The following is a 27,905-nucleotide window of genomic DNA, read 5'->3' as shown; positions in this document are numbered from 1 at the left end:
GCGATAGGTAGCAGCTCCGGTAGCCGTGTCGCAGCCGTAATGCGCCGCAGACGTGTGCAGTGTAAATGAGGGGTAAGGCTACAATCAGGTGAGTTTTTTTTTCAGGGTTGGAGCTAAACTCTGCAGAACAATGGTCCTCCTGGACCAACGTTCCCCACCCCTGCCTTAAGACTATGACAAAATCTTTGATTTCACTTTGCCTTCAATCTTGCCCAATAAACAGCTACTGAATGAAGACCAGGCTGCTGTTCACCACAGGAGAACTCCTCAGATCAGAATAGATTGATACGAAAGGCAGAAACCGAAAGATGCTGAGAAAATGTCAAAGAGACACGCCACATGCAGATGTTCTGAGTACATTGAGTTCCTGTTCTCTCGTCTGCATCCCACGGCCCAGTCTGCTTCCTGTCAGGCTTGCTGTACTAAGAACAGAGACGACCCTTTGGGGCCTGGGCTCAGTTAATGAGGCCTGAAAGGCCGGGGTGAAGGGCACATTCTTTGGCCTCCGTCCAGCAGAAGGTCACAGGATGAAGGGGGTGTTAAAGGGACGCACAGCATGAGCAGAGTTGCATTTATCATGTTTTGATACGTGACGTCAAATGGTTCAGAGACACAATCTGTGCAAAAACAGTCTGTCAGTAAAACATACTTCCTGTATAACTCCCTTCAGTTACTAATTTAACTTTAAATAATTAGCCCAGTATAAACCTGCACTAGCCTCTCAACATATTTTGAATTGAGTACTTAGTTACGCTTCAGGGTGAACTATTTATTAAAATCCTGTTGGATAAAGCATTCCCACTTTAATAACATCCTGGGATTAATGAAACTTCGTTCCACTGGAATTTTCATGGGAAATGATAATTGTTAGAAACCTCCAGCCCCCAAGCTTGTGTCTAGGATATATACACAAACACTAAGTGCTGGTGGTGTTGCAGACATAATTTCTAGCAGTATCAAGGCGTTGGGTCCTTTGAACATAGTGGCCAGCCAATGTCAGACTGAATGACTGGTGACCTTTGACCTCAAAGTATGCCAATGGTCTTGGAGGAACAGAGCTTTGGAGTTAAGAAGGAGCCAGCATTAAGGACCAAAATGAATACTCCCTAAGTGCCAAATGAGTACAAATACACTTAGCTTTGATATTCTTCACATGACTTAACACAGTATACATATATCTATCTAATCTATCTATCCATCTATCCATCCATCCATCCATCCATCCATCCATCTATCTATCTATCTATCTATCTATCTCTATCTATCATCACCAACTTACTTATTTATCTTACTATCTGCCCATCCATCCATCCATCCATCCATCCATTAAGTATGATGTACAAAATATTACTTTATAGTATGCTGAATAAAGGATCATGCGACACTGAAGACAGGAATCAGGCTGAAAATTCACAGAAATATATTCGATTTAAAAAGTTTTTTTTTTTTATTGTTTTAACATTTCACAATATTAACCTTAAGTATTATATATATGTATATGTATATATATTAAATGCAATATATAGCAAAAAAAATTATAAGCTGTATTATTTTGTATTATACATATTATACAAAATACAAAGTATTTATTACATATACATATGTATACTTTTTTTAATGTTAGCATGTTTGGCAAAAAGTTAATTTTGGACCCTAGCGACACTAATTTTATTCATAAACATGACATCAGCTCAGAATGCACACGGCAAATGTGCTTTCTGTGGTATTTCTTCAAATGGTGAAAATAATACTGAAGAAATTACAATCTTCTGGGATGCAACATAATTCACAATGTCCGCCAAACTGACTCAATGCAGTCTTTTATTGTTTTTAAGATGGTACACAGTTTAAATCAATAAGCAATTCATGTCACTACCTTTAGATATATGCTCAACCCAAAGCTGCAGCAGTCTCTGTTGTTGAAACATTAAGATTAGGAGGAATATTTTAATTCCTATTGCACATCAGTCCAAAAGAGTGGCTTAAAAAAGTCCAAAGGATAAGTAAGAAAAATGGGAGACTCCTGCCTAAAGCAGCGCAGAGAAATATCAAACCGAAACTATCAGGTTCTGATCCGTTGCAGGCCGTTATTCAGCGGCTATTATCCTTGAATACAAATCACCAGAACTGCCGGCCTACGCGAGTTTAAAACATAAAACCAAACAACGCAGGTCGTGGACCCCTTCACTTGCCCAGAGATCTCAGTAAAGCAGCTGCAGTAAGCTTTCTTTCGGAAAGCTTAGGAAGCCCTAAAAGTCAGGGAAAACATTCATCTTGTGGCACTTTTCCCTGAATCTACACTTTCCCGCCACTTAACGTGCAATCAAGCTAACGAGAAAAGCACTCAACTTATGATGTATGCAAGAGCAGGATCCGCTTTATTTTGTATTTAAACCCCCCCTAAAATGTATTAGTTATAAGCATTCATCCTTCCTCTTTTACTTTAAATATAGTCCTGTAATTTCCCACTAGGTTTTCGGTTCAGTCCTGAAGAGGAGGGGTTGCTCTAAAATGGGTTTTTGCTCTTAAAGGGCTCATTTGGGTCCTTCAGTGCTGCATGAAACGGAAAGCTGTAGGTTTAATTTGTAATTCAATGTGGACTGTCGTCCGTGTAGTCCGTCCACCTCTTAATCTCCGCCGCGCTCCTCGTCTCCCAGCTCGCCGTCCATCAGCAAGGCTGCGTATTTACTGGCTGAGCTGAATTCCTGTTAAAACAAAAAGGGGATAGTGAGACGTAACCAAAACACGGCTGTTATTTAAGGTTTATATGTGCCTCATGGTCTCCAAATCAGGTGATTTTCATAGAAATTGTTGTTTTGCCTGCTCTGACAGCTGGCAAAACAGTGGTATTCCTTTACACATTTGATAAGCTCTTCTTGAGTTGTCAACTGGTAAAAATACCATCATATGCACATACAATGGTTGTGGATGTTTGGAAAGTTCTGTTGCAAATGATATATCATAATAGACATGTTTTTGTTTTGTATCTTTAGGTTCTGTCTTAAAAATGACAGTGTGAATGCTAAGCGAATCAGGACTACTGGTAAATGTATAATTTTCTTGATTGGTCCAGACCAGAAGAATCAAGAGAACTGAACTACAAGTGTGAACACACCGGTCTATTTATAAAATCAAATTTCTTTTGTTCCTTTTTTCCCTCTTTTCTTTAATTGATTTGTACGTTTAGTTTTCTCTATTAAAAAAAGGTTGAGACACATATGAGAAAAAAATGCTTGCTAGCAAACAATTAGCAACCTCCCCACCAGATGCCACTATCCGCCATAATTTTTGATGCGTATGTAAACCATTTTCTGTGAATGTGCAAAACTTCTGCTTCATTAGCCACTATTGGTGAATAACTAGATGAATAACAAAGTGCAGTAAACCGTTAAACTATTTTGCGCTACAAAAAAGTATGTTTATGATTACGCTAAAAAATAATGATAAATACCAGTTTGCATAATACAATCAGCATAACAGACGTTTTCACGCGTTAAAAATGAGGATGATAAGCAAGCATGAAATCTTAAGGTTTACAACATGAATATGTTACTTAATCTGTTGATTTTTAGGTGAAAATCAAAATTACAATGACGTTATGCAATTTCATTGAGGTTGTGTCATTTGTTGCCTCAAAGATTTTTTTGTGGGTAAAAAGAGAGCGGGGGGGGGGATACAGAGAAAAACATTTTTTTTGAGGACATGGACTCAGGAAGGCAATAAAACCTTAATTTTTTTAAAAAATATGATTTAAAAAAAATATAACAAAAATACTAAGTCTGCTCTGTTTATAGCTGAACATCTCTGAGGTATACGGGGCCAGTCAAACATTTGACTGCTGACGCTGTTAATTCCAGGTTATACAGGATAAACCCAGGACTACCGAAATAATGGCTCTTCAACACCTGGTTTATTTTTAAGGTCTGCTCCATCTGGTCCATTAAGTTGGTTCATTTCACTTGCCGTGAAAGCCCCTTCGAAATGGAGTTCAAACTCCATGTGTTTATTTGAAAAGGTCTGTCATGGTGAAAATCCAGATGTGAAAACAGATCTGAGTGGATCTCAATTACAAGTATTTTTCTTTATTCAGAAGCTGCTGCAAGTGATGCAAGAACAAACCACAGGAAATTCCAAACAATAGCTGAGACGGTTGCAGGATTCATTCAGTTATAAGATGCCACACACATACAAAAGATTTAAATTAAGCATTAAGGCTGCAAGATATTGGAAAAAACTGACATTGCGTTGTTAACGTTTTCTGCAATATATATTGTGATATACAGAATAGAAATACAGGAATGTTCACCAGGATGACTTGAACAACTATATTCGAACATGAACAGGGTGATTTTGTTGGTGAGCAAATAATTATAATTATTTGTTGGGGAATAAAAAAAAAAAAGCTAAAATATTATTTTTTACTACTGACGACATTTTTGTGTGAGATTTTGGGAATGTATACATTTATTATTATTTAAAAAAAACATATGTGCACATTTCTTTATGCTTTAAAAAAATTAACACAAATCTAGTACATACCCCTAGTGTAAACAAAGTTTTTTAAAAATCTCTCCACTTTGACCAATTTTTGGAGTTTTTGTTTGGAGTTCAATGTAGCACTTTGACTACATTGGAGTTTTTGACCAATGTAGTAAAAAATTATAATAGTGATTTTTATTGCGATTATTATTAAATATATTAAAATAAGAAATATGTTGTAATATTGCACCTGGTGAACTGTAAAATCAAGTATTTAATAACTATTTACATCCTATTTTTTTTTTTTTTACATTAAACCCTCAAGCTTTTATTTTGACAAGTTGCCAGCAAATGGATGTACAGGTGAAACTCGAAAAATTTGAATATCGTGCAAAAGCTCATTTATTTCAGTAATTCAACTTAAAAGGTGAAACTAATATATTATATAGACTCATTACATGCAAAGTGAGATATTTCAAGCCTTTATTTGTTATAATTTTGATGATTATGGCTTATGAAAACCCCAAATTCAAAATTAGAATATTGTGAGTCTATATAATATATTAGTTTGTTGAATTACTGAAATAAATTAACTTTTGCACGATGTTCTAATTTTTCGAGTATGTGTTTCGAGTTTCTCACCTGTATGTGCTGCCAGATTCATTAAATCACAGTGTGCGCGATTTCACAATTTATTTTTATATATCATGCAGCCTTAAGCATGGAAAACATTTGTGCATCTTTAAGACTGATCAGAGACCAATAATTTTACCATCTGTATGAGACGGAGGAGGTTAGAGGCCAGGCCGATTCATGTGCCAGTGCACAAACAGCTTGGAATAGGGTGTCAAATGTAATGTTTTCACATATAAAGCATGTATTGGAGAGGTTTGTGTCAGTATTCTCAATTCAACAGCTGTAATTCAATGCTTGCATCAGAATTATGTGTCTAGACTCAAATAAATATTTACATTTGTCAAGTCACATATCTTCCAAAAAGAAGCTCACAATTACAGTCTGAGACCAACGTTGTAATTGGAGCATCCAAAAAAAAGGCACAAGAGAAAATATTCATTAAAGGATTGTTGAACAATGAAAGCCAGAAGTAAAAGCACAGGGAGCAGGGATCATGGGATCACACCCAGAGAGAGCGTTAGCTCTGTCACTCACAGGGCTGGGAGGCTCCTCAAATTTCTTTGGCTCTGGTGCTGGTCTGAGATCTCGCTCTCTTCTTGCTTCCTTTCTACAAGCAACGCACAACACACTGAGACAGAGTCTCACAAGTACTTCTACACTCATTCAGAAAAACACTCCAGAGCAGGGACGCACATCCCAGAGGAACAAAATATCCAATTGCTAAAATTACAATCAATACTGTTTGTTGTTGAAATGCCCCTGCTCTGGAGCCATACACTACTTATATTGTTCCTGAGGCCAAATGCATCTTGCCCAGAGATATTTGCAAATACTTTCACAAGTGAAAAATTCAAACACGTTTAAAATGTTGTTTGGTCAAACAGCCCACTGACTTTTTCACTGTTTGTATCACTATGCTTGTCTTGTTCACAGACTGCCAGTCTGTGTTTTAGCCGTTGGCATTTTTCAGTGGCTCTTTCTTCATCACAAGTGACTGACTTGTGAGTGAATCACTGAATTATCATTCATTCATTTAAAAAAAAATGAGTAAATGAGACTGGAAAGATGTGAATGGACACAGTGCTCTATAGGCCAAACTAGCACAGAGACAGATTTGTCCAACCACCACCCGTATATGATCAAAAACTATTATAAAATCCAAGCAGAAAAATCTCATGATAGCAAATTACCAAAATGTCCTTCCAAAAGGAAGAAAAAGCTCTGCACTTTTGGGCAGAAGGGGTGCCAGAGAGCAGCTAACCTGTCTGTCTCCATCCTCCGGTCTCGGCTGGCTGCGTCTCCACGACCCCTGCCCGCTCCGGAGCCCGAGGCCCCACCGCGACCCCGAGAGGGGCCCCGATCCCTGCGCATCCTATCTGCTTTGTTTTCATCTGTAAGGAGAGCCCAGTGTTGAGCAGAGGACAACTCTACTAAAAAAAAAAAGTAGTAGCCTCCATTAGGCTGTCGGCTTCTATAAAAGCTTTAAGCAGTTTACTGCTTTCAAACTGAACTTTTCTAAGAAGGGAGCCTACTGGACATTTTCTTTTGCTGTGTTCAAGCTCTCACGACAACTGCACAACAACAAAAACTCCCTGACGTCAATCCATTGTGAAAATTACTTGAGTGTGAAAATTCAAATATGGATTGAGCTGATCATTTTCATGTCTCCATGGATCTGCATAACCTGTAAATCTTACCTTTAGTTCTCTGAGGAGCATCAGCTGAGCTCGTCACACTGAAAAATGAAGTACATCAAAAAACTAACGTCAGAACAATTCTAAAGAGCTCTACATTTTAATATATATATCATTGCACAAATCATTGGTAATAGTAAGAAATTAGAACATTTTCTTGATCAGGAATAAATTACATTTTCAAATATATTCATATATAGAACAGTTATTTCAAATTTGATGTTTATTTACTTTAATAAATGTGTCATGAACCGGGTTTTCCTTCCTTATCTCTCTGTCTCCCTCTCGTGGTTTGTTTTCTACTTGCATTTACACTTCTACTCATTACCCTCTCATTATTACTCCCAGCTGCTTCTTATATCCTCTGCTCATCTCTCTCTTCTCTCTCCACCTGTACGCCCTTCTCCCCTGATGAGACACGCTATTTCTGGTCTTCCTCTTCCCTTTGTTCTCCGCCAGATTATTGATTCATGTCACATACGTTACTGTTTGCTTACCTGCTGTCTTGCCGTGTCCTGTCTGGAACGTGTCGTTCTGCTAACCATCTCTACACAGCCTCCCGCTGACGTGAGTTTGCTGAGACCTGTTGTGCCCACTGGTTACCTGGACCCGCTCTCTGTACTCGCCGGTCTTCCCCGCTACTGGCAGTGCGCCAGCCTTCTCGTTTGCTTTTGAAGAGAAAGTTTCTGTTGACATTATCGCCTTGTTGGCTGCCTGTGTCCCCTTTTGTGGATTACCTAAGTTTATTAAAGAGACATTATCTGCCTTTGCGTTTGGGTCCTCTCTCTCTCCTTCTGAACTGTGACAGAATAATCTGGCCAACATGGACCCAGCGAAGGATGATGCTCTCCAGACCGCCCTCGAGATGCAGGGAGCCATGCTGGGCCGTCATGAGGATGATTTGGTCTCCGCCCGTCATGCCATGGAGGTTCTCGCTGCTCAGATGACCGACTTGACCCAGCAGTTTCACCACCTTCGCGCTGGAGCGCCTTCTCACAAGAATATCGACGCTCCAGAACCAAGAGTGAACAATCCTCCTTGCTATGCAGGTAAACCGTCTGAATGTCGTTCATTCCTAACGCAATGCGAGGTTGTGTTTTCTCTTCAGCCCTCGACATACAAGCAGGATCGCTCCCGCATCGCCTTTGTGGTCTCCCTCCTTACTGGCCGGGCACGGGAGTGGGGTACTGCCGTATGGAGCTCCGACGCCGACTGTTTAGACCGTTATGGGCTCTTCAAGGAGGAAATGTTAAGAGTTTTCGATCGCTCCGCGCACGGGGCTGAAGCGTCTCGCCTCCTCTCAACTCTCCGCCAAGGGAAGAGGTCTACAGCCGACTTTTCCATTGAGTTTCGCACTCTTGCTACCTCCTGTGACTGGAACGAGCCCGCGCTGGTGGCTCGCTTTCTCGAGGGTCTTAATGCCGACATCAAGGACGAGATCTTAGCCCGCGAGACCCCGCTCAACCTCGACCCACTCATCGACATGGCTATCCGCGTGGAGAAGCGTTTCGAACTTCGCCGCCGAGCCCGCCGCCTTGAAGGATCTCTGCTTTTCGCACCTGTCTCTCCATCTCCGTCCGCCACCAACCCAGAGGCGGAGCCGATGCAACTGGGCGGGTTAAGGATCTCCGCAGCGGAACGTCAGCGCCGGATTACTGGGCGCCTCTGTATGTACTGTGGTTCGTCTTCTCACTTCCTTTCTACCTGTCCGGTAAAAGCCAGAGCTCACCAGTAGAGAGAGGGTTACTGGTGAGCGCTTCAACTTTAGTCCCTCCGCCACGCACCCGCACTACTTTCCCTGTTCATCTTCGTTGGCCGGGCTCCGCTGTCTCCTGCCGGGCATTGATTGACTCTGGGGCTGAGGGAAGTTTCGTGGATGAGGCCTGGGCTCGTGAACAGGGCATTCCTCTCATTGATCTAGAGAGCTCTACCCCGGTTTATGCTCTTGACGGCAGCCCTCTCGCCAGGGTTCGCTGTGCCACGGTTCCGGTGAGTCTCACCGTCTCCGGTAACCATCGAGAGACTATTTCTTTTTTTATTTTTCATTCTCCCTATACTCCTGTTGTGTTAGGACATCCCTGGTTAGTCGAACATAATCCACAGATTAATTGGTCCAACAGCTCCATCCTCTCTTGGAATTTGCCTTGTCATGTGAAATGTTTAGTGTCTGCCCTTCCTGCTGTGTCTTCTGTCCCTGTGTTTCAGGAGGAGCCCGGCGATTTGTCTGGCGTTCCGGAGGAGTACCATGATCTGCGGGCGGTCTTCAGTCGTTCCCGGGCCGCTTCTCTTCCTCCCCATCGATCTTATGACTGTGGTATCGATCTCTTGCCGGGTACCACTCCTCCGCGCGGGCGTTTGTACTCTCTCTCTGCGCCGGAACGCGAGGCACTTGAGAAGTATCTCTCTGATTCTTTAGATGCTGGTACTATTGTTCCCTCCTCCTCTCCTGCCGGCGCTGGTTTCTTTTTTGTTAAAAAGAAGGATGGTTCATTACGCCCCTGCATCGATTACCGAGGTTTGAATGACATGACAGTCAAGAACCGTTACCCCTTGCCTCTCATGTCATCCGCCTTTGAAATCCTGCAGGGAGCTAAGATCTTCACAAAGCTAGATCTCCGTAATGCATACCATCTAGTCCGGATAAAGGAGGGGCACGAGTGGAAGACCGCGTTCAATACCCCCTTAGGCCACTTCGAATATCGCGTTCTTCCTTTCGGGCTGGTCAACGCTCCGGCCGTTTTTCAAGCGTTAGTTAACGACGTCCTCAGAGACATGTTAAACATTTTCGTTTTTGTTTATCTTGATGATATCCTGATTTTCTCCCCCTCTCTCCAGGTACACACTCAGCATGTTCGCCAGGTTCTCCAGCGTCTCCTGGAGAACCGTTTGTTTGTAAAAGCGGAGAAGTGTACTTTTCATGCTATTTCCGTCACGTTCCTTGGTTCCGTAATTTCCGCTGAGGGCATCAGTATGGATCCCACCAAGGTTCGTGCCGTTACGGAATGGCCTCTGCCCGACTCGCGCGTCGCCCTACAACGTTTCCTGGGGTTCGCCAATTTTTATCGTCGGTTCATCCGTAATTTTAGTCAGATCGCCGCTCCTCTCACTGCCCTCACTTCTGCCAAGACGCGATTTTCTTGGTCCGATTCGGCACAGACTGCCTTTGATCGTCTAAAATCTTTTTTTTCATCCGCTCCTATTCTAATGACTCCAGACACTAACAGGCAATTCATCGTCGAGGTCGACGCTTCAGAGGTGGGCGTGGGAGCTATCCTCTCCCAGCGCTCATCTGCTGATGAGAAGGTCCATCCCTGCGCCTTTTTTTCTCACCGCTTGTCACCCGCAGAGCGCAACTATGACGTTGGCAATCGCGAGTTATTAGCCATCCGGTTGGCCCTCGGTGAATGGCGACACTGGTTAGAGGGTGCTTCTGTTCCGTTTATAGTCTGGACGGATCATAGAAATTTGGAGTACATTCGTTCTGCTAAGAGACTTAATGCACGTCAGGCTCGTTGGGCACTTTTCTTCGCACGTTTCGATTTCTCCATATCCTACCGACCTGGTTCAAAGAACCTAAAGCCCGACGCTCTTTCTAGGCAGTTCGCTTCCCCAGAGGTTGCTTCCACCAAGGAGGAGATCCTTCCTCAGGGCATGGTGGTGGGAGCCGCGGTCTGGGGAATTGAACGGCTCGTTAAGCGCGCACTCTCGCACTCCGTTACTCCCCGTCTTTGCCCCAGAGACCGTTTGTACGTTCCGCCTTCCGCGCGTCTCGCCGTAATTCAATGGGGGCACTCATCTAAATTGTTCGCTCACCCCGGTGTCCGAGGCACGATTGCCTCTATTCGATCTAGATTCTGGTGGCCCACTCGGGAGCGCGATATTCGGCGTTTTATCGCTTCTTGCACTGTCTGCGCTCAGACCAAGGCCAGCAATTCGCCTCCCGCTGGTCTTCTTCGACCCCTACCGTTACCGTCTCGACCGTGGTCACACGTCGCCTTAGATTTCATTACAGGTCTTCCCCCATCCGAGGGAAACACTGTAATCCTTACCGTCGTCGATCGCTTTTCTAAAGCCGCTCACTTTATTCCTCTTCTTAAGCTCCCATCCGCGAGGGAGACAGCCCAGATCGTTGTCGACAAGGTGTTTAAGATTCATGGTCTCCCCTCTGACATAGTCTCCGATAGGGGTCCTCAATTCTCGTCCTTGTTTTGGAGGGAGTTTTGTCGCCTTATCGGAGCCTTTCACTCCGCCTTATCGGAGCCTTTGAGGGTTTCACCCTCAAACCAATGGTCAGGCCGAGCGGGCCAATCAGAGTATTGGTCGCATCCTTCGCAGTCTTGCGTTCCGTAACCCCGCCTCTTGGTCCGAACAGCTTTCCTGGGCTGAGTACGCCCATAATTCCGCTCCATCCTCCGCTACCGTTTTGTCGCCGTTTCAGGGTTGCCTTGGTTACCAACCTCCGCTCTTTCCTTCGCAAGACTCCGAATCTAATGTACCTTCCGTCAGGGCTTTCATTCAGCGTGCTAGGCGTACCTGGAGAGGAGTTAGGACCGCTTTATGTAAGACTCGTTCCCGCACTCGACGGGCGGCTAATAGACGTCGAGTTAAGAGTCCCCGTTACACGGTCGGACAGAGGGTTTGGCTTTCCACCCTCAACCTTCCACTTCAGTCCATGTCTCGCAAATTGGCCCCTAAATTCATCGGTCCTTTTCGTATTCTCAAGGTGCTCAGTCCTGTCTCTGTCAAACTAAGGTTATCAGCTAATCTCCGACGCGTTCACCCTGTTTTTCACGTTTCTTGTATTAAACCCGTTGTGCGTGCGCCTCCCCGTCCTGTCTCTACGCCCGTGCGCGTTGAGGGCTCTCCCACCTACAGAGTCCGCAAGTTACTTGACGTTCGTCCTCGAGGGCGCGGTCATCAGTTCCTGGTCGATTGGGAGGGATACGGTCCTGAGGAGAGAAGCTGGGTTCCAGCTCGGGATATCCTGGACCGCTCGCTGATTGATGACTTCTACCGCGCTCGCCAGTCCTCCTCCTCGGGTGCGCCAGGAGGCGCTCTTTGAGGGGGGGGTACTGTCATGAACCGGGTTTTCCTTCCTTATCTCTCTGTCTCCCTCTCGTGGTTTGTTTTCTACTTGCATTTACACTTCTACTCATTACCCTCTCATTATTACTCCCAGCTGCTTCTTATATCCTCTGCTCATCTCTCTCTTCTCTCTCCACCTGTACGCCCTTCTCCCCTGATGAGACACGCTATTTCTGGTCTTCCTCTTCCCTTTGTTCTCCGCCAGATTATTGATTCATGTCACATACGTTACTGTTTGCTTACCTGCTGTCTTGTCGTGTCCTGTCTGGAACGTGTCGTTCTGCTAACCATCTCTACACAGCCTCCCGCTGACGTGAGTTTGCTGAGACCTGTTGTGCCCACTGGTTACCTGGACCCGCTCTCTGTACTCGCCGGTCTTCCCCGCTACTGGCAGTGCGCCAGCCTTCTCGTTTGCTTTTGAAGAGAAAGTTTCTGTTGACATTATCGCCTTGTTGGCTGCCTGTGTCCCCTTTTGTGGATTACCTAAGTTTATTAAAGAGACATTATCTGCCTTTGCGTTTGGGTCCTCTCTCTCTCCTTCTGAACTGTGACAAAATGCCTCTGTGAGGCCTGACACCACTCCCACTATGTCTGTCGTTTGCTCCTCCCGCCACAATATATATACATATATAAAATACATTCATCATAAAATTATATCATATTCAAAATAATATATTATATATGATGCTAACAATTCTAAGTCTTTGGGTCATATATATCTAGATATAACATAGCAATCCAGAAAGAAACCTCATGGGAGAAAAGCTGCTGCTGGGCGGGACGACAGGTTTACTGTCACTCTCACTGGATCCTGCACTCAGGGTGCTCCTCTTCGCCCAGGCGTTCTCTTTAGGTGGCGGCGCTGGAACTACTTTCAGCGGCAGCACCTCCTGCTTGAGAGTAATAGTCTGGCTTCCATGCGAGGACATCTCTTCGTCACGGCTGCTGAAAACCTCGTTTTCTACCGAGCGCTCACTCTCTCGACGCCTCGGCACTGTCGGAGGAGAAGGATTGGATTCTGAGGGTTTCTTTTTAATAAATCATAGCGGCAGTTACCGTAGTATGATGGTAGATTTACATGCGTCTTTTGATCAGTACCCATAAAGCCAGTAAATGTTTCGCTCTCATCTGTTCATGCATAAGGATGTGTCAGTGATCACTTACCCCGGCTCGATGTGCTTCCTGTTTGTGATGACTCACTTCCTGTCCGTGAGCGCTCGGTTGCTTGGTCCTCACTACGCCAGCTGGGATGCCTGAGTGCATTAGAAAATTAGAGTGAAAAAACAGTGTTTTTCAGTCTTTGCTAGCAAGGATGTGTTCACACTTGGCAGGTTTGGTTAGTTTAAAATGAACTTTAGTGCGATTCATTTGAAAAAGTGCAAACGCTGCCATCCGAACCCTGGTGCGCACCAAACAAGCGGATCGAGACCCACCATTTCAGGGGGTCATTGTCTGCTTTATAAAAAACTCTAGTGCAGTTTGACTGAAATAGGTACAAAACACGGACCAAAGACATCTAAATGAACCAAAAACAGGATGTGATGTCACAAGATGCGACCCTTATAAGGACAGAATCCTCAAGCATACCTGTTTTTTTCTTGTCATATGAGTTACGTTGCCCATTATAGTTTGGTACAGTCGTTTTTTTGTATCTTTATGTTCTGTGTTAAACATGACCATGTGAATGCTAAGCGAACCAAGTATCGTTTTCTTTTTGGGTCTGAACTAAAAGAAGCAAGGGAACCAAACTACAAGAGTGAACACACCCTAAATTTCATGATCCTAACTTTGTTGATATCTTCACATGACAACGATTTAGCTGGTGGGAGATGAAATGACAAAACATCCAGTCACAAAATCAGATTAATATGCAAATGAATTAAGTCTTCTGAGTTAATATCACATTAATTAATATTATTATTACCTAGTTCTGGCATGAAAGTCTAGGTGGCGCAGCTGATTGGTTGCTGTTGCATCAGCGGCCAATGAGCTGCAGCTCAACATTCAGAAACCCTCCAACTTCCCCAGCTCCACCTGTATAGATCTGCTACGGGGGTTAATTAATGTATGTTACATGTGCAGCAGCAGCTGCATGTCTCACATGCTCACAGCAATGTCTGTGAATGTATTAGCAGTAGCAAGTCTCGGTACTTGCTCTGCAGCAGCGTAGCAGATCTATTCCGACAAGACCAAATACATCAACATTGCCATATCCATTACCATGCCAATCTCTATTACCATACCAATCTCCCGAGAGTTGTCATGACAAAAATATAATTAACATCACACTAATTGACATTCATGAGAAGAGTACTTTGAGTTACAAGTGATTGTTTAAATTTATATTAATTCATATTTAATGCAAACTTGTTAACTTTTAAAATATATTATAATATTTTTCAATGATACTGAAGTTCAATTTTCACTGTATTTATTTCTGAAACAGTTCTAGTTTAACTCCTTAGTCTAAGTCCTAATTCTTCACCTTCCAGATATGAAAATTTGATAAATGTGAGAATTTTTTATATATATATATATATTAAGGGTGTGCAAAGCAGCCGATATTTGTATCTGTATTAGTATTTGTTGAGGGGGAGAAAGTATTTGTATTTGTATTTGTATTCGAGTGAAATTCAAAATAGGCGTAAAAATTATTTTTTTTGCGTTACACTTCTAATTTACGTTATAGTGTAAGTATTCTTTAATTATATCCATCATAATAATTATGGATATGCAATATTGGTTGATGTTTTTCCATAAATCCAGCAATGAAACAAGGAACGTCATTGAAAAGAAAATAACAACAGCCATTACCTCATCCATGGTTAAACCAACAACTAATAAAATACCATTGTGAACATTATGAAGCCTACAGCCTACATCTTGCTGTCTGCAAAAGACAGAGTAACTTAAACGTACCATATAACTCCCACACGTGCATACAATTCGACACAACTACACAAGCATTTTTAACCTTTTTAACCGAACGTTAACGTTACTCTGTCAACAGCCTATTGTCTAAATTACCGCGCTAAACAGCAAAGTAAACAGAGCGAACACGAGAGCACCCGACTGCAGACGTCAATAATGCAGCGCAATGGAATAATCTCCCGATCAAACTCCGCTTCTCGAAAGTTATAAACTGCCTCAGGAACCCAGTTAAGGTACAAAAATCTATTCAACAAAAATATTGATGGAGTTAAGTGTTTTTTTCGCTCAGCCAAGCGCTCTCTGTTGCTGTGTGGAGCAGCCTGTGTCCGTCACTCTCTCACTCATCCGGGCGTGCACTACGGTCTCATGAGGAAACGCAGCTTTTTGATATAAAGTTTTTTTTGTTCCCGAATACAAATATTTGTTAAAGTATTTGTTCAAAATAAGTATTTGTAAAAAACACGTTATTTGTGCCTTTCCGAATACGTATATGTATATATGTTCAAAAAAACTTTAATATAAAAAAGGTGTGTGTGTGAATGTACCTCTCTCTGGGCTTGCGTTCAGGTCCTCTGTTCTTGTCCTCTTCCAGCTGTCTCTGCAGTCTCTCCTGCTCTTTCTTAAGCCTCTCCTCCACCTCTCTCTCTTTAGCAGCCGTGTCCACTGGTTTGGCTCCTCCGAAGATGGACGCAGCTCGTCCTGAAGCGGTTGAAGGGCTGCTGCTCTGGTCTTCCTCTTTGGGAACACTGCGGGGCTTCAGGTTTAGCTTGGGCCTCTGAATGGGACCTAAACACAGATGCCGTACAGTCTGTTTAGATGATCTGAGTAAAGATTTTCTTCGGTTCATTTCCTGGAGTGATTTAGGCAGATGCGAACGCATCGGCTCACCTCTGTCCTCGCGCTTCTCATCCCGTCTCTCGTATCTCTCTTCACGGTCACCAAAGCGATCTCCATAACGCTCCCCGCTGCCTCGAAAGTCGTCCCTCCGGTCATCCCTTCGGTCATCATAGTCACGCCGAAAACCGCTTCCAAATGGTCGACGTCCGCTACTGCGTGAATCATAACCTGAAATAACGACAAACACAGAATTAGAAAGGTTGACAAACTAGTGGTCAAGAGTTGTTTTCAATGATCAATGGAAAACCCTTTCCTAGGGAGCAAAGCTTTTTTCTGTTTTATGTAGATTACAGTTGAGGTTTACCGTTTTCTAATCCATTCAGCCGATCTCCGGGTCTGGCGGTAGCACTTTTAGCATACTTTAGCATTGATCGTTGAATCTGATTAGACCGTTTGCATCTCTCTCAAAAAAATGACCAAAGAGTTTCGATATTTTTCCTATTTAAAACTTGACTCTTCTGTAGTTACATCGTGTACTAAGACCGACGGAAAATTAAAAGTTGCAATTTTCTAGGCCAATATGACTAGGTACTATACTCTCATTCCTGCGTAATAATCAAGGAACTGTGCTGCCGTACCAGCAGGCGCAATGATATTACAAACTTAGTGCCGGTCACGTTGGAAGTTATCTAGCTGGGGACTATTTTCAGGCGCTGCATAATATCATTGCGTCTGCTGCACCCATGGTACGGCAGCACAGTTCCTTGATCATTACGCATAAAAAACAGCCTCGCACAGACCTCTAGTGCAGAATTGAAATGTATGAAGGTATTATATACCTCTGTCGCAGTCTCTGCGCTCTTTGTCATCATAACGTTCCCGGAATCTGTCTCTTCCACCATCATTACGATCGTTGTCCCACCGCTGGCCACGGTCTGAATCAAATCGATCTCGGGATCCTGAGAATCAAAATTTGAATCAAATGTTAAAAACTTTAAAGACATCTATATATATATATTTTTTTATTATATATATATAAGCAGAGGTGGAAAGTAACGGATTACATTTACTCGCGTTACTGTAATTGAGTAGTTTTTTTGTGTACTTCTACTTTTTTAAGTAGTTTTTTAAATCTGTAATTTTACTTTTACTTAAGTACGTTTTGTTTGAAGTATTGTAATTCGCTCCATTTTAAAATCATATCCGTTACTGAGTAAAAAATAAATAAAATAATAATTTTCAAGGAAAAAAAATTATAATAATCGCGCTCCGGAAACTTCTGCATTGATTGAAGGGCGGGAGAACCGTCTATCTATGGGAAGAACAAACGCGCATAAAAGGTGATGCAGACCCAGCTGAAAGTGAAACGCCGTCGAATTCTTATGAAGCGAACCATATGGCCAGTATGTGAATAGGCTACTTTAGATGTAGGAAAAACGCGTGGTTGTCCTCGAGGATAGATAGCCTATCCAATGTGCAAAAAGTGTGGACGCAATGTGGCTGCAAAAGGATGAAACATAGAACACCACCCATCCGTGCAGATAAGGGTATGTCCCGTTTGCAGAGTGAATCCCGGAATCCAGTCATGAAAATTCAATTTACATAACGCAGGTGCCACGTAAAACACGCAATGATGTAGTAGGCTATATTAATAAATTGAAAGTAGAGCTGTGCAATAAATCCAATCGCGACATGGTCTCTGAATATTAAAGCGCAAAAAGACTGCTATGTAAATATACTTGTTCTGCGTGCCTCTGAATGAGCTGCGTCGCGCCTACTAGCAGCTACATACTCAAGTATGCCTGATGCTCATTGTGTTTTCAGCCTCTCACAAACAATATGAGGACATGAATACATGAACATTTAGAGAGCTGCTCTGAGAGAACGCCTAATGAGCATTTTCATAATTTTGTTTGAGAAAAACCATTGTCAAATACACTCTGAAACAGGTCTTCACTAGAACCCGTCAAAATAAAAGTTTAGTGTAACTAGGAGAAATTATGATAGAAATAGCATATATTACTATCGTATGCCTATAGAACATACTTCTCAAAATAATAACAACAATAATTTGAATTAAAAAAGATTTAACATCATTTAAGGAATATCTTTTTTTGGGTCCATGGTTTAATTTAATAAATCTGTTCTGCAGAACTTTCCCAAAAAATAAAAGGATACAGTTTACATTTATTGGTATTAAATCATAAAAAGAAACATTCATTTTCTGAATAAAATACATTTCATAGGAGTATTCTTAAACATTTTAATAAATTATTAATGTTAAAAATAGTTAATCTAATGGTCATTGGTCAGTTATTGAATTTAGTTGATTAGACATGTTTTATTGAAATTTTAATAAACAAAACAAACACATAATTTTAAGTTTGTTATAATAAAAGCATTGTTAAACCAAAAAAACTGTTTTCATTCATTTAACTGTCATTTTTTAACTGATGATAATAATAATAATAATAATAACAATACATTTATTATAACCGTTTATTTATTTATTAATTGATTAAAGGGGGGTTAATAAAGGCCTTCTGAAGCGAAGCGATGAGTTTGTGTCAGAAAAATATCCATATTTAAAACTTTACAAAGTAAAATAACTAGCTTCCGGCCACACGAACATACAGATTCCACTTAAAGGGCACCTATTATGCAAAATTCACTTTAACATGATGTTTGAACATAAATGTGTGTTGGATTTATTTTACATCTTGTGAAAAGGGGCATAATAGGTGCCCTTTAAGTCTAAAGCTACGCCATTACGCACTACGCTACTTCGACGTCATAAGTTGTGCTTTAGACGCAAGTAGACTGCGTTTGGCCAGAAGCTAGAATTTTACTTTGTAACATGTTAAATATGGATTTTTTTTCTTAAACTCATTGCTTTGCTTTAGAAGGCCTTTATTAACCCCCCAGAGCCGTATGGAGCACTTTTATGATGAATAGAGGCACTTTAATGGACTTTTTAAATATAACTCTGAAAGAAGAATGTCATATACACCTATAGGATGACTTGAGGGTGAGTAAATCATGGGCTTATTTTCATTTTTGGGTGAACTATCCCTTTAATAGTAATATTTTCTGAGACATTGCCATACTGTGCAAATCTCATACCGTTACGACCCTACACGGGAGAGCCCCCCACCCCACCCCGCTGTTAAAAAAGTAACTAAGTAACTTTTACTCTGAGTAAATTTTAAATTAGCTACTTTTTACTTTTACTTGAGTAGATTTTTAGACCGGTACTTTTACTTGTACTTAAGTAAAATTTCATTGAAGTAGTAGTACTTTTACTTGAGTACAATATTTTATTACTCTTTCCACCTCTGTATATAAGTATTTAATTTACTCCCTCTTCAATGCTGTCCAATATTCAATTACTTAAAGGCACACTATGTAAGATTTTTGGATCAAAATATCCAAAAACCATTAGAACTATCTTATATATTTTGTTAATTTGTGTATTTACATTATCCCAAATGTATCTAAGAATGTTTAAATCCAGATAAATAAGTAGTTTTAACGAGGACACAGATCGTGTCCATGCGTCAGCTATCAATGACATCATACCCGCGTTACCCTCGATTTTCAGTTTTATTTTGTAGAAACCATGGAAACACCAAAGACGCTTTAATATATTATGTGTTTAATTAGACAGGTGAGCAACTGTTCGATTCATCGACAGAAAACGAATCATTGTTATACAGCTCAACACAGTTAGTCTTTTTATTTAAATCCTGTTTTCTTGATTTACTGCGATTACCATATTCACCATGCCTAATATTGATCTAGCTCACTGCATTGTGCAACAAGTGTCTCATATAGTAGCATTATAACAACTTTCAACACACTCAAATGTATCTAATATGATAAAACAGCGCTGCTTTATCCCACATACGCATGACTGGAAGTATTCGGCGTCTGTGGCATAATAAAAGCTCCACTGCTCTCGAGCCGTGTGTCGCGCTCGTCTCTCATTAGCAATCGCTCCAGCGGCGTCATTCCGCTCCAACGGCTTTTGTAACGTTAATAAATCTTTAATACATTACCGGTCATCCATGAATATGATTTCTGCCCGAGTCCCGTCGTATTCTCCACCGGCTGTAGAGGTGAAGACAACAACTCCCATGATTCCACGAAATGAAGGCGTCATCAAGCTACGCCTTTGTTTTGAATAAACGACCTCTAGTGGCGAAAAATTACATAGTGTGCCTTTAATAGACTGTTGTATATAATCTTATAATACATTTTGTTAGTAGCCTGTCATGTGGCATTCAATGAGAATTATTTTTATTTTTTTGTCAAACTAAAGATACAAAGCAGTGTCCTCTCATACAATTGCTCCAACAAATACTTGTCGGATTAAGTAATTGCTTACGCTCTCCAAAGGCGTCGTCCCTGCGTGGTCTGTCATCGGCATCAGATTTAGGCCTTGCCCGCCAGTCAGAATCGGTCTTGTCGGGGCCCATGTCTCGCTCACTGCGGTTACGGTCCCGCCCGGACATGGATCGATCATCTCTCTCTGAGCAGGAGAAAACAAAAATGATTGTGAATCCTTTTTTCTCTCCAATAATACAAGTTCACAACTGCAGTATAGTGCAAATGAACAGATCGGTTTCTCAGATGCACACCTTTCTCATTGGACTGGTCAGCGATGTCTACACGGATCCTACGATTTCCAAGGTTCTAGAAAGAGAGTAAAAAGATGGGGTTAATATATAAAATACTACACTGTTGCTCATTACACAAACTGTGAGCATGCACCTTTATTTTGCACTAGTGTCACAGATAACATGCACCACCATGTGGCCACCATTGAAATAACCCAAACACCAACAGTGAGGAGAGGCTGCTCACTGCAGAGCAGTCCAGATCCCCCTCTCTGGATGAAAGTTGGGCGCAATGGGTGGAGCTAGAAGATCCAAGCACACCCTAACCCTACCCATAACTCTGTCCCTCCACAGAGGTGGATCTGGACAAGGTCAAGCTCAACCCATGACACCCAGAAAGGGGGAGCTGAACGTCATTTGGCTCTGCAGTGAGCACCACTTGACAGTGAGTGCTATAATACAAAACCATTTACATACTTGCACAGGTTTTTAGGTAAAGAATAAGTTATATCGTTAGTTATTAGACATACAACAACAAAGTAACATGCCTGACAATTTGTTCTCACCTCTTCATTGAGACTGAGAGCGCGCAACAGAGAATCCACGTCATCGAACTCGGCATAACCAAAGCCTTTCAGCCGTTCTGGGTTACTGGGCTCCCTCGGGAGGCGAACTGCACTGATCTGTACGAATAGAAAATATATATTAGTGCTCGGCAACGTTTAATCGCATCCAAAATAAAAGTTTGTGTTTACATAATATATGTGTGTGTGTACTGTGTATAATTTTTTTGTATATATAATTACACATGTATGCATGTATATATTTAAGAAATATTTGCATGTATATACTGTATATATATTTATACAATTTATATTACCGGTGTATGTAAATAAATAAAAATTCTTAAATATATATATGTATGTGTGTGTATTTATATATACAAAATAATTATACACAGTAAACACATATCAATTATGTAAACATAAACTTTTATTTTGGATGCGATTAATCGTTGCCCAGCACTAAAATGTATATATTTTTCAATTCTGCAACAATTCTTCATGTTCTGTCCATAACGTTATTTAATGTGGCATGGTGTTTGTCTGTTTTCCAGCATCTTGAAGCATTATGTTGCAATTTTAAGATGGAGTGTGAAGTTAAAACTTAATTAAAAATGGTAACTGAATCCAATTAAAGTTGCATATGAAGTCCTCTGAATCCTGATCCCTTTTATTAAATTAGTTTTGTATCTTCTAGCTGCTTTTGAACAAAAGGCAACGTTAGAGAGAAATGCTGGTTTCAGGGTTTATGCTGATTTAGACAATCTGCGAATTGAGCTAATTGAATTTCATTGAATTAAAGGATTATATGAACAAATACATTACTGCTGAATGTTCACTAAGACTGCATTTATTTGATCAAAAATACAGTAAAACAGTAATATTGTGAAATATTATTACAAATCAAAATAAAAAATTTCTATTGTTTTTTTCTCTATTTTTTTCTATTACTTAGATGTTAAAGCTGAATTTTCAGCACCATTGCTCATGATTTATTACATGATTAGATCATTCTTATATGCTGATTTCTTTTTATTATCAATGTTGAAAACTGCTTCATATTTTGTGGAAACCATGATGCATTTTTTCCCCAGGATTCTCTGATGAATAGAAAGGTCAAAAGAACAGCATTTATTTGAAATAGAAATGTTGTTATTGTTGCTTTTTGCTTGGTATCTTTGTGTTTCTTGACTTTAAAAAAGAAAACTTAATAAACAGTTGTTAAAAAAAAAGAAAAAAATAGAAATCTTGTAAAAAATGTAATGACTTTACTGTCACTTTTGATATATTTAATGAATCCTTTCTGAATAAAAGTTCTTCCTGACCTAAACACTTGAACGGTAGTGTAAGTACATAAAATAATAACACAGTCACAATGGAATGCAATGTTGCGCAAACAAAATAATCACAATTCTAACCGCTATACAAGAGCTGACACTGTATTAATGTAAAAGAACATTCGACAGTAGAAAGTTTAGAGTGTTTTTATATTAAATGGATATACAAAATAAACTTGTATTTATTAGTATCTTGCGTTGTTGGAAAAACTTCCTCGTAACTACTCTCGAAACTCATGTTGCTGAAACTCTGTGTTCTAAAAATATCTTTGAAAATGATCTTTTCATGCCCTATTTACAGCAAGGTGTTATGAGACATGCAAAAACTGTAGCAGATGCTGTTTGGCAGAACCCATAACGCTCCCCTCAAAAACTCACGCCAGGGCCTCAGCTAGAAATTTTTTAACTTACGTGTGAAAGGGTTCAAGTATAATGCATGCGAAAATTCACGAGAACATTCCTTCTGCGGGCTCACACTCACACTGAGTCCACGGAAGAAGTCTTTGATGGAGTCTTCGGTGACGTCGTAGGGGAGGTTTCCCAGGAAGGCGGTGTAGGGGGGGCTTCGGGGCAGGCGGGAGCGGTCGATGTTGGGCTCGCGGGCGGCACGCGGCGCCGTCGGCAGGATGGACCGATCGATGGGTGGCGCGCGGTACACGTCATCTTCTGTGTGCCAGGATGTAGTAACTGTAGGAGAAGTGAAGTCGATTAGGGATTGTTCTGCCTTCATTTCCTCATGTCGACTCAAACCCAACGACTTTCCTTATTCACTGTAACAAGCTGTTCTTTCCCATACAATACAAGAACACAGTGACAAGGGGTTGTCAAGCTCCAAAAAGGCACCATGATAATAATCCACATCCATTATATTTCAAGTCTTCTGAACCCATTCGATAGCTTTCAATGAGGAACAGATTGAAATTAATTTGAAATTAATCCTATAAAATGTGTATTATTAAGAGGCGTTGTGCTGGGTTTGCCATCAATGATGGAAACACTATTGGTTCTTGTATTGACTGAGCAGAAATGGAAATGACAGCGCGAGTGTGACAAGAGTGTGACTCTTCACACAGTTCTCCAGTAACTTTCAGCTCGGCATAGTGGTTAATTTCACATTCAAAATGCACTTAAACTACCAAAACACTTCATTCATGTCTCAAATCAACTCATTCTTCCTGAACATAAGCAAAGGTTGTCACCCACAAACTTTTATCATTTTATCCTAAAAACAAGAATGAAACTTCCTACTGTTTACAATTCACTGTATATGTTAAAGGATTAGTTCACTTTTTAAAAAACTTTTGCTGATAATTTACTCACCCACATGTCAGTCATCCAAGATGTCCATGTCTTTCTTTCTTCAGTCGAAAAGAAATTAAGGTTTTTGATGAAAACATTTCTCATATAATGGACTTCAATAGGGCCCAAACGGTTCAAGGTCCAAATGACAGTTTCAGTGCCGCTTCAACGGGCTTTAAACGACACCAGACGATGAATAAGGGTCTTATCTAGCGAAACGTTCGGTCATTTCAAAAATAAATAAAAAAAGTTTAGTTTTATAAGCACAAATGCTCGCCTTGCTCTGTTCTGTGATGCGCGTTCGTGACGTCACGTAATACGCAATTACCGGTACGTTGAAAAGGTCACGCTTGACGTAGGCGGGAGTCAGTGTTTACAAGTTGAACGTGCAAACAAAGTCAAACGCCGTTTACAAAAAAAGGAAGTTAAAAGGTAAAACAACGATGTCGGACGATTTTGAACTTAGAAGAGAAGATGAGATGGAGTTTTCATGCTAGAAGCGTGACCTTTTCAACGTTATTGCGTATTACGTGACGTCACAAACGCGCATCACAGAACAGAGCAAGGCGAGCATTTGTGCTTATAAAACTTAAACTTTTTTATTTATTTTTGAAATGACCGAACGTTTCGCTAGATAAGACCCTTATTCATCGTCTGGTATCGTTTAAAGCCCGTTGAAGCTGCACTGACACTGTCATTTGGACCTTGAACCGTTTGGGGCCCATTGAAGTCCATTATATGGAGAAATGTTTTCATCAAAAACCTTAATTTCTTTTCGACTGAAGAAAGAAAGACATGGACATCTTGGATGACATGGGGGTGAGTAAATTATCAGAAAAAGTTTTTTAAAAAGTGAACTAATCCTTTAAAACGTTTACATTTCAGTACAAAGTTATTTGTACTGTAGTGTATTTGTACTCAGTTTTCCCCTTTTGAATGTGGTAATGAAACAAAGACTAACACCTATGTTCGTCTAACTCTTTTGATAGTATTTGGAATATATTTCAATATGGTATTACTGTAGAAATCTAGCATATTGCGGTCTTCTTCAGTTTTGTATTATGTTAGGTTTTGAACTTAAGTTTAGAAGTTTTGAAAAGATCATGTACAAATGTAAATTAGCCTGTATGTACACAGTTGTGGTGGTGGCTGTGAAAGATGTGGCTATTGAATGATAAATGGTTCACAGCCCATAGACTACTGTTGTGATCTGTGTGAAGAGTTTTGAAAAAGTGATCTAAATATTGAGAAATGTGTCCTAGTGATTGTAAAAAAATATTTTTCATAAAAGTATACTTTTATGTTTTATTTGACCTGTAGTCAATTAATTTTTTTATTGAATGGAAAAAAGCAGCACAAACCTTGTGCAAAACATCTACTTTTTTTGTTCCATGCAAGAAAGAAAGTCATGAGTTTGTAACGTCTCAGCATTCAAAGAGGTATGTTGTGTGCAATTATTTTAATAGAAGGAAACGAGATACATTTCTAGTTTCAACATTATTTGTTCTTCTGACATTCTTCTTTGAACACAATCACCTGTTTGAAAATTTGCCCACATTTGGTTTTCAACCATTGAAAATGGCTAAATTCAAGAATTGACATGGAGGCGCATTGAGATCCCCATATCTATGGGATCGAGCCATATAGGGCCTTAAAAATGAACATTCCAAAAGAAAAGTTTATTAAGAAGGAGATTCATGAGATATTGAGATATCTTTAATACTTCTTTAGTTACAGGGATGCAAACTTTGGAAAAACAACATGTATGGCACTCAGACAGGTATGTTATAGGCAATTGAGCTGATGAGATACATTTCAACATTATTTGATTTTCAGATATTCCTCTTTAAAAGAAAAAAGTATCAGTTGTATGAAGAAGAAAAAAAGACGCACATTTTGTTTTTGACCACTGAAAATGTGTACAATTGACCAATTTACTCATTGAGCTGCATTGAGATCCCCATATCTCTGGAAATGAACCATTTAGGGCCTTTAAAATTGAGAAAAGTTTAAAAGCATATTAAGATATCTTTAACACTTCTTGAGTTACAGGCATGCAAACATCAGGAATGAAGGGCTTCTTCCCATTTTTGAACTGTCACTGTTCGCATACAATGAAACAATTATTGCTAAAGTCAACAGATTTTTACTAATAGACCTACCAATCTCAGTGTAAAAATAAAAATAATGATGCTGTCATCTTCCTACAGTCATTTTTACCCCCCCAGTAATTTGGCTCCAAATCTCAGAGGAAAATTGTAACTTGACCCCCCTCTACAAAGTAGCATTACTCAATATACAGTCATTACATTTTGGCTTTTTTTTTTTCTTCATTTATGTATTTTTTTTCACCAGAAATAAAATAAAAATCTAAAAAAGTTTAGCCGAGTTAATGTTGAGGTCTGGTTGAGTTGATGCGGAATGACCCAGATGATAGATTATCGAAATATAAAATAAAGATTGCAAAAAAAGAAGAAGTATATTTTGAAAGCAAAGTGCCAACAATTGAGATGCGGTAGATGTTTAAACCCATATTTGAATCTCACCATCTCCCTCCAGGTCATCGGTCTCGTCGGCCCAGCTTGTGGGCTTTGCGGGCGCGTAACTCGGCGGAGCATTTCCCCCGCTCTCCTCCGCTAAAAAGTCGGTCAGGGTAAGGGTCTTACCCTTTTTCTTATTCTTTTTAGCTGTCAGGAAATAAACAATTAGTATGTGCGGAAAACAGTATGAAAAGTCTCCAGTGCTTCTCCATTACGCTCAAACACCATGACTTAAAAGTAAAAATAAACACAAATGAGAACAAAATGGAATTTGGAAAACAAGAATATCTATTTCCACGCTTGACTCATCTGTTGTGGACTGGTGCGGTTAACACTTGGAGAGAGGCATTGTTGTGAGCAACTACATGCTTCGGAGGTCTTTTGTGACAAACTGCACTGTCAGGACATTCCAGCCCTGTGAAACTGAACCCGTGTTTACTGTAGGGCTACGAGACCCCGCTGAAAAACCAAAACAAAGCTGAAGGTCTGACAACATTAACCTTCAGCTCGACGTATAGACACTGGTTAGGAAGAGGAAAGAGTGAGTGACAACTCTATGAATTATGATTATACTGTCCCATCATACCTACAAAGTCAAAACACACTAGCATTTCAGTAGTGAAGCACATTTGAACATTAAAAGAGGTTTAAAGCTTGAAAAGATGTGTAAAATGTGTTTAAAAGAAATGTGTTCTTTTAGAAAAGCTGCATGGGGATTTGGGGTGTAAGATCTCAATTAATTTTACAATTCTAAAAGAAACATTTTTTTATATATATATATATACATATAACGTAAAAATACAAATAAGTATAACTATATAAATAAGTAAAAACGATAATAATACAAATAAAAAAGTAGCAAAAATACAAAATAATTACCAAAACAATTAATGCTAAAAACAAAAACCGTACTAAAAATTCATATAATTAAAATAAAAATCAAGTTGGTGTATTTATGTTAATATAACAGTTAAAGTAGGCGTTAGGGAGGGAAACGACAGTTATTTGTGAAATGGACCTTCTAATAAATCAACAGAGGTCTGCTTGTCCCGGGACAGCAGAAGATCTCTGTCCTGAGCGTTTGTCCCGGGACAGCAGAAGATCTCTGTCCTGAGCGTTTGTCCCGGGACAGCAGAAGATCTCTGTCCTGAGCGTTTGTCCCGGGACAGCGCATAAGCCCAATTAGAGCAGCACTAACATAATAAATACTGAGTTAAGCTTGTGGTTAAACGGGGAACATGTTTTTGCACCATATATACGAGCTGTTTTTGCTCATGCAAGGCGATCTGTCAGTTAAACGCGGGAAGGAGTTCAGTGAATGTATGAAGTTACAGCGGCCCCTGCCCCTCCCTCAAATCTGCGCATGCGCTTGAGCCAACGGTTTAATGTAATTCTTGTAAACAGACCAAAGAATTATTGTTTTCACACTAGGAAAAAACAAAATAATTAAAATGCAACAACAAAAAAACACAAAGCAGACACGGGCTTGGCTGCATGTCCTTCATTTTCTTGAGTTAATGTGTGCGTTGAAACAGCGCTCGCGTGTTGTCTGAATAGAAAGTAAATAAGCTGATCAATATGTTTTCGCATTTGCACATACAGCTGCTGGTGCAGTTTCGACGCAGCGTCCCTTCACAACTTAAGAGCAAGCTTTTGCAATAATAAGCCCTCGACATTAATTGCCGCCGTCACGGTTGCGACCATCTCGGACACACTTTATCTGTCAGTGAAAGAAATCTCCCTGACACAAATGACACGTCGCACCCAAACATTTCCAACCGGCCCAGGCACAAATCTATAAAATCCTCACCTGCAGCCGCCATGCTGGAGAAGGAGTGCGTGTCATATCCCCGGATGGGGGCGTGGCTCGGTGCATGACGTCAGC

At 40.5% G+C, this 27,905-nt stretch overlaps 1 protein-coding gene across 3 annotated transcripts; it reads right to left on the bottom strand.

Moving 5' to 3' along the window:
* Positions 1 to 1,804: 1,804 nt before the first annotated feature.
* On the bottom strand, positions 1,805 to 27,883 carry eif4ba (eukaryotic translation initiation factor 4Ba). Of its 3 annotated transcripts, XM_079587860.1 has the most exons (15): positions 27,831 to 27,883; positions 26,027 to 26,167; positions 22,663 to 22,868; positions 20,848 to 20,964; positions 20,303 to 20,357; positions 20,050 to 20,193; positions 16,502 to 16,621; positions 15,714 to 15,890; positions 15,371 to 15,611; positions 13,059 to 13,147; positions 12,645 to 12,888; positions 6,813 to 6,850; positions 6,377 to 6,506; positions 5,650 to 5,722; positions 1,805 to 2,705 (listed from the first exon to the last, which is right to left on the bottom strand). In XM_079587860.1, the coding sequence occupies exons 1-15, from the start codon at positions 27,841 to 27,843 to the stop codon at positions 2,628 to 2,630; spliced, it is 1,866 nt and encodes a 621-aa protein (XP_079443986.1). In that variant the 5' UTR covers positions 27,844 to 27,883; the 3' UTR covers positions 1,805 to 2,627. The 3 variants fall into 3 exon arrangements, with proteins under 3 accessions (XP_079443986.1, XP_079443987.1, XP_079443988.1); XM_079587861.1 differs by lacking the exon at positions 5,650 to 5,722 and having other exon boundaries at positions 27,831 to 27,882; XM_079587862.1 differs by lacking the exons at positions 5,650 to 5,722; positions 6,377 to 6,506 and having other exon boundaries at positions 27,831 to 27,882.
* Between the last annotated feature and the right edge of the window lie 22 nt (positions 27,884 to 27,905).

The sequence above is a fragment of the Phoxinus phoxinus genome (genome assembly GCF_949152265.1).
Source record: "Phoxinus phoxinus genome assembly, chromosome: 18".
In the NCBI taxonomy this organism is placed as follows: domain Eukaryota; kingdom Metazoa; phylum Chordata; class Actinopteri; order Cypriniformes; family Leuciscidae; genus Phoxinus; species Phoxinus phoxinus.
The sequence above is the reverse complement of the archived record's forward strand: the minus strand, read 5'-3'. Positions and strand labels throughout refer to the sequence as shown.

What these genes read in the sequence shown, in the direction of transcription:
- eif4ba (XM_079587860.1), bottom strand. An exon ending in GCGCAGAGACTGCGACAGAG is followed by an intron (nt 15,891 to 16,501) that starts GTATATAATACC and finishes TCGTTATTTCAG; the next exon opens with GTTATGATTCACGCAGTAGC. An exon ending in GAACGCAAGCCCAGAGAGAG is followed by an intron (nt 13,148 to 15,370) that starts GTACATTCACAC and finishes TAATGCACTCAG; the next exon opens with GCATCCCAGCTGGCGTAGTG.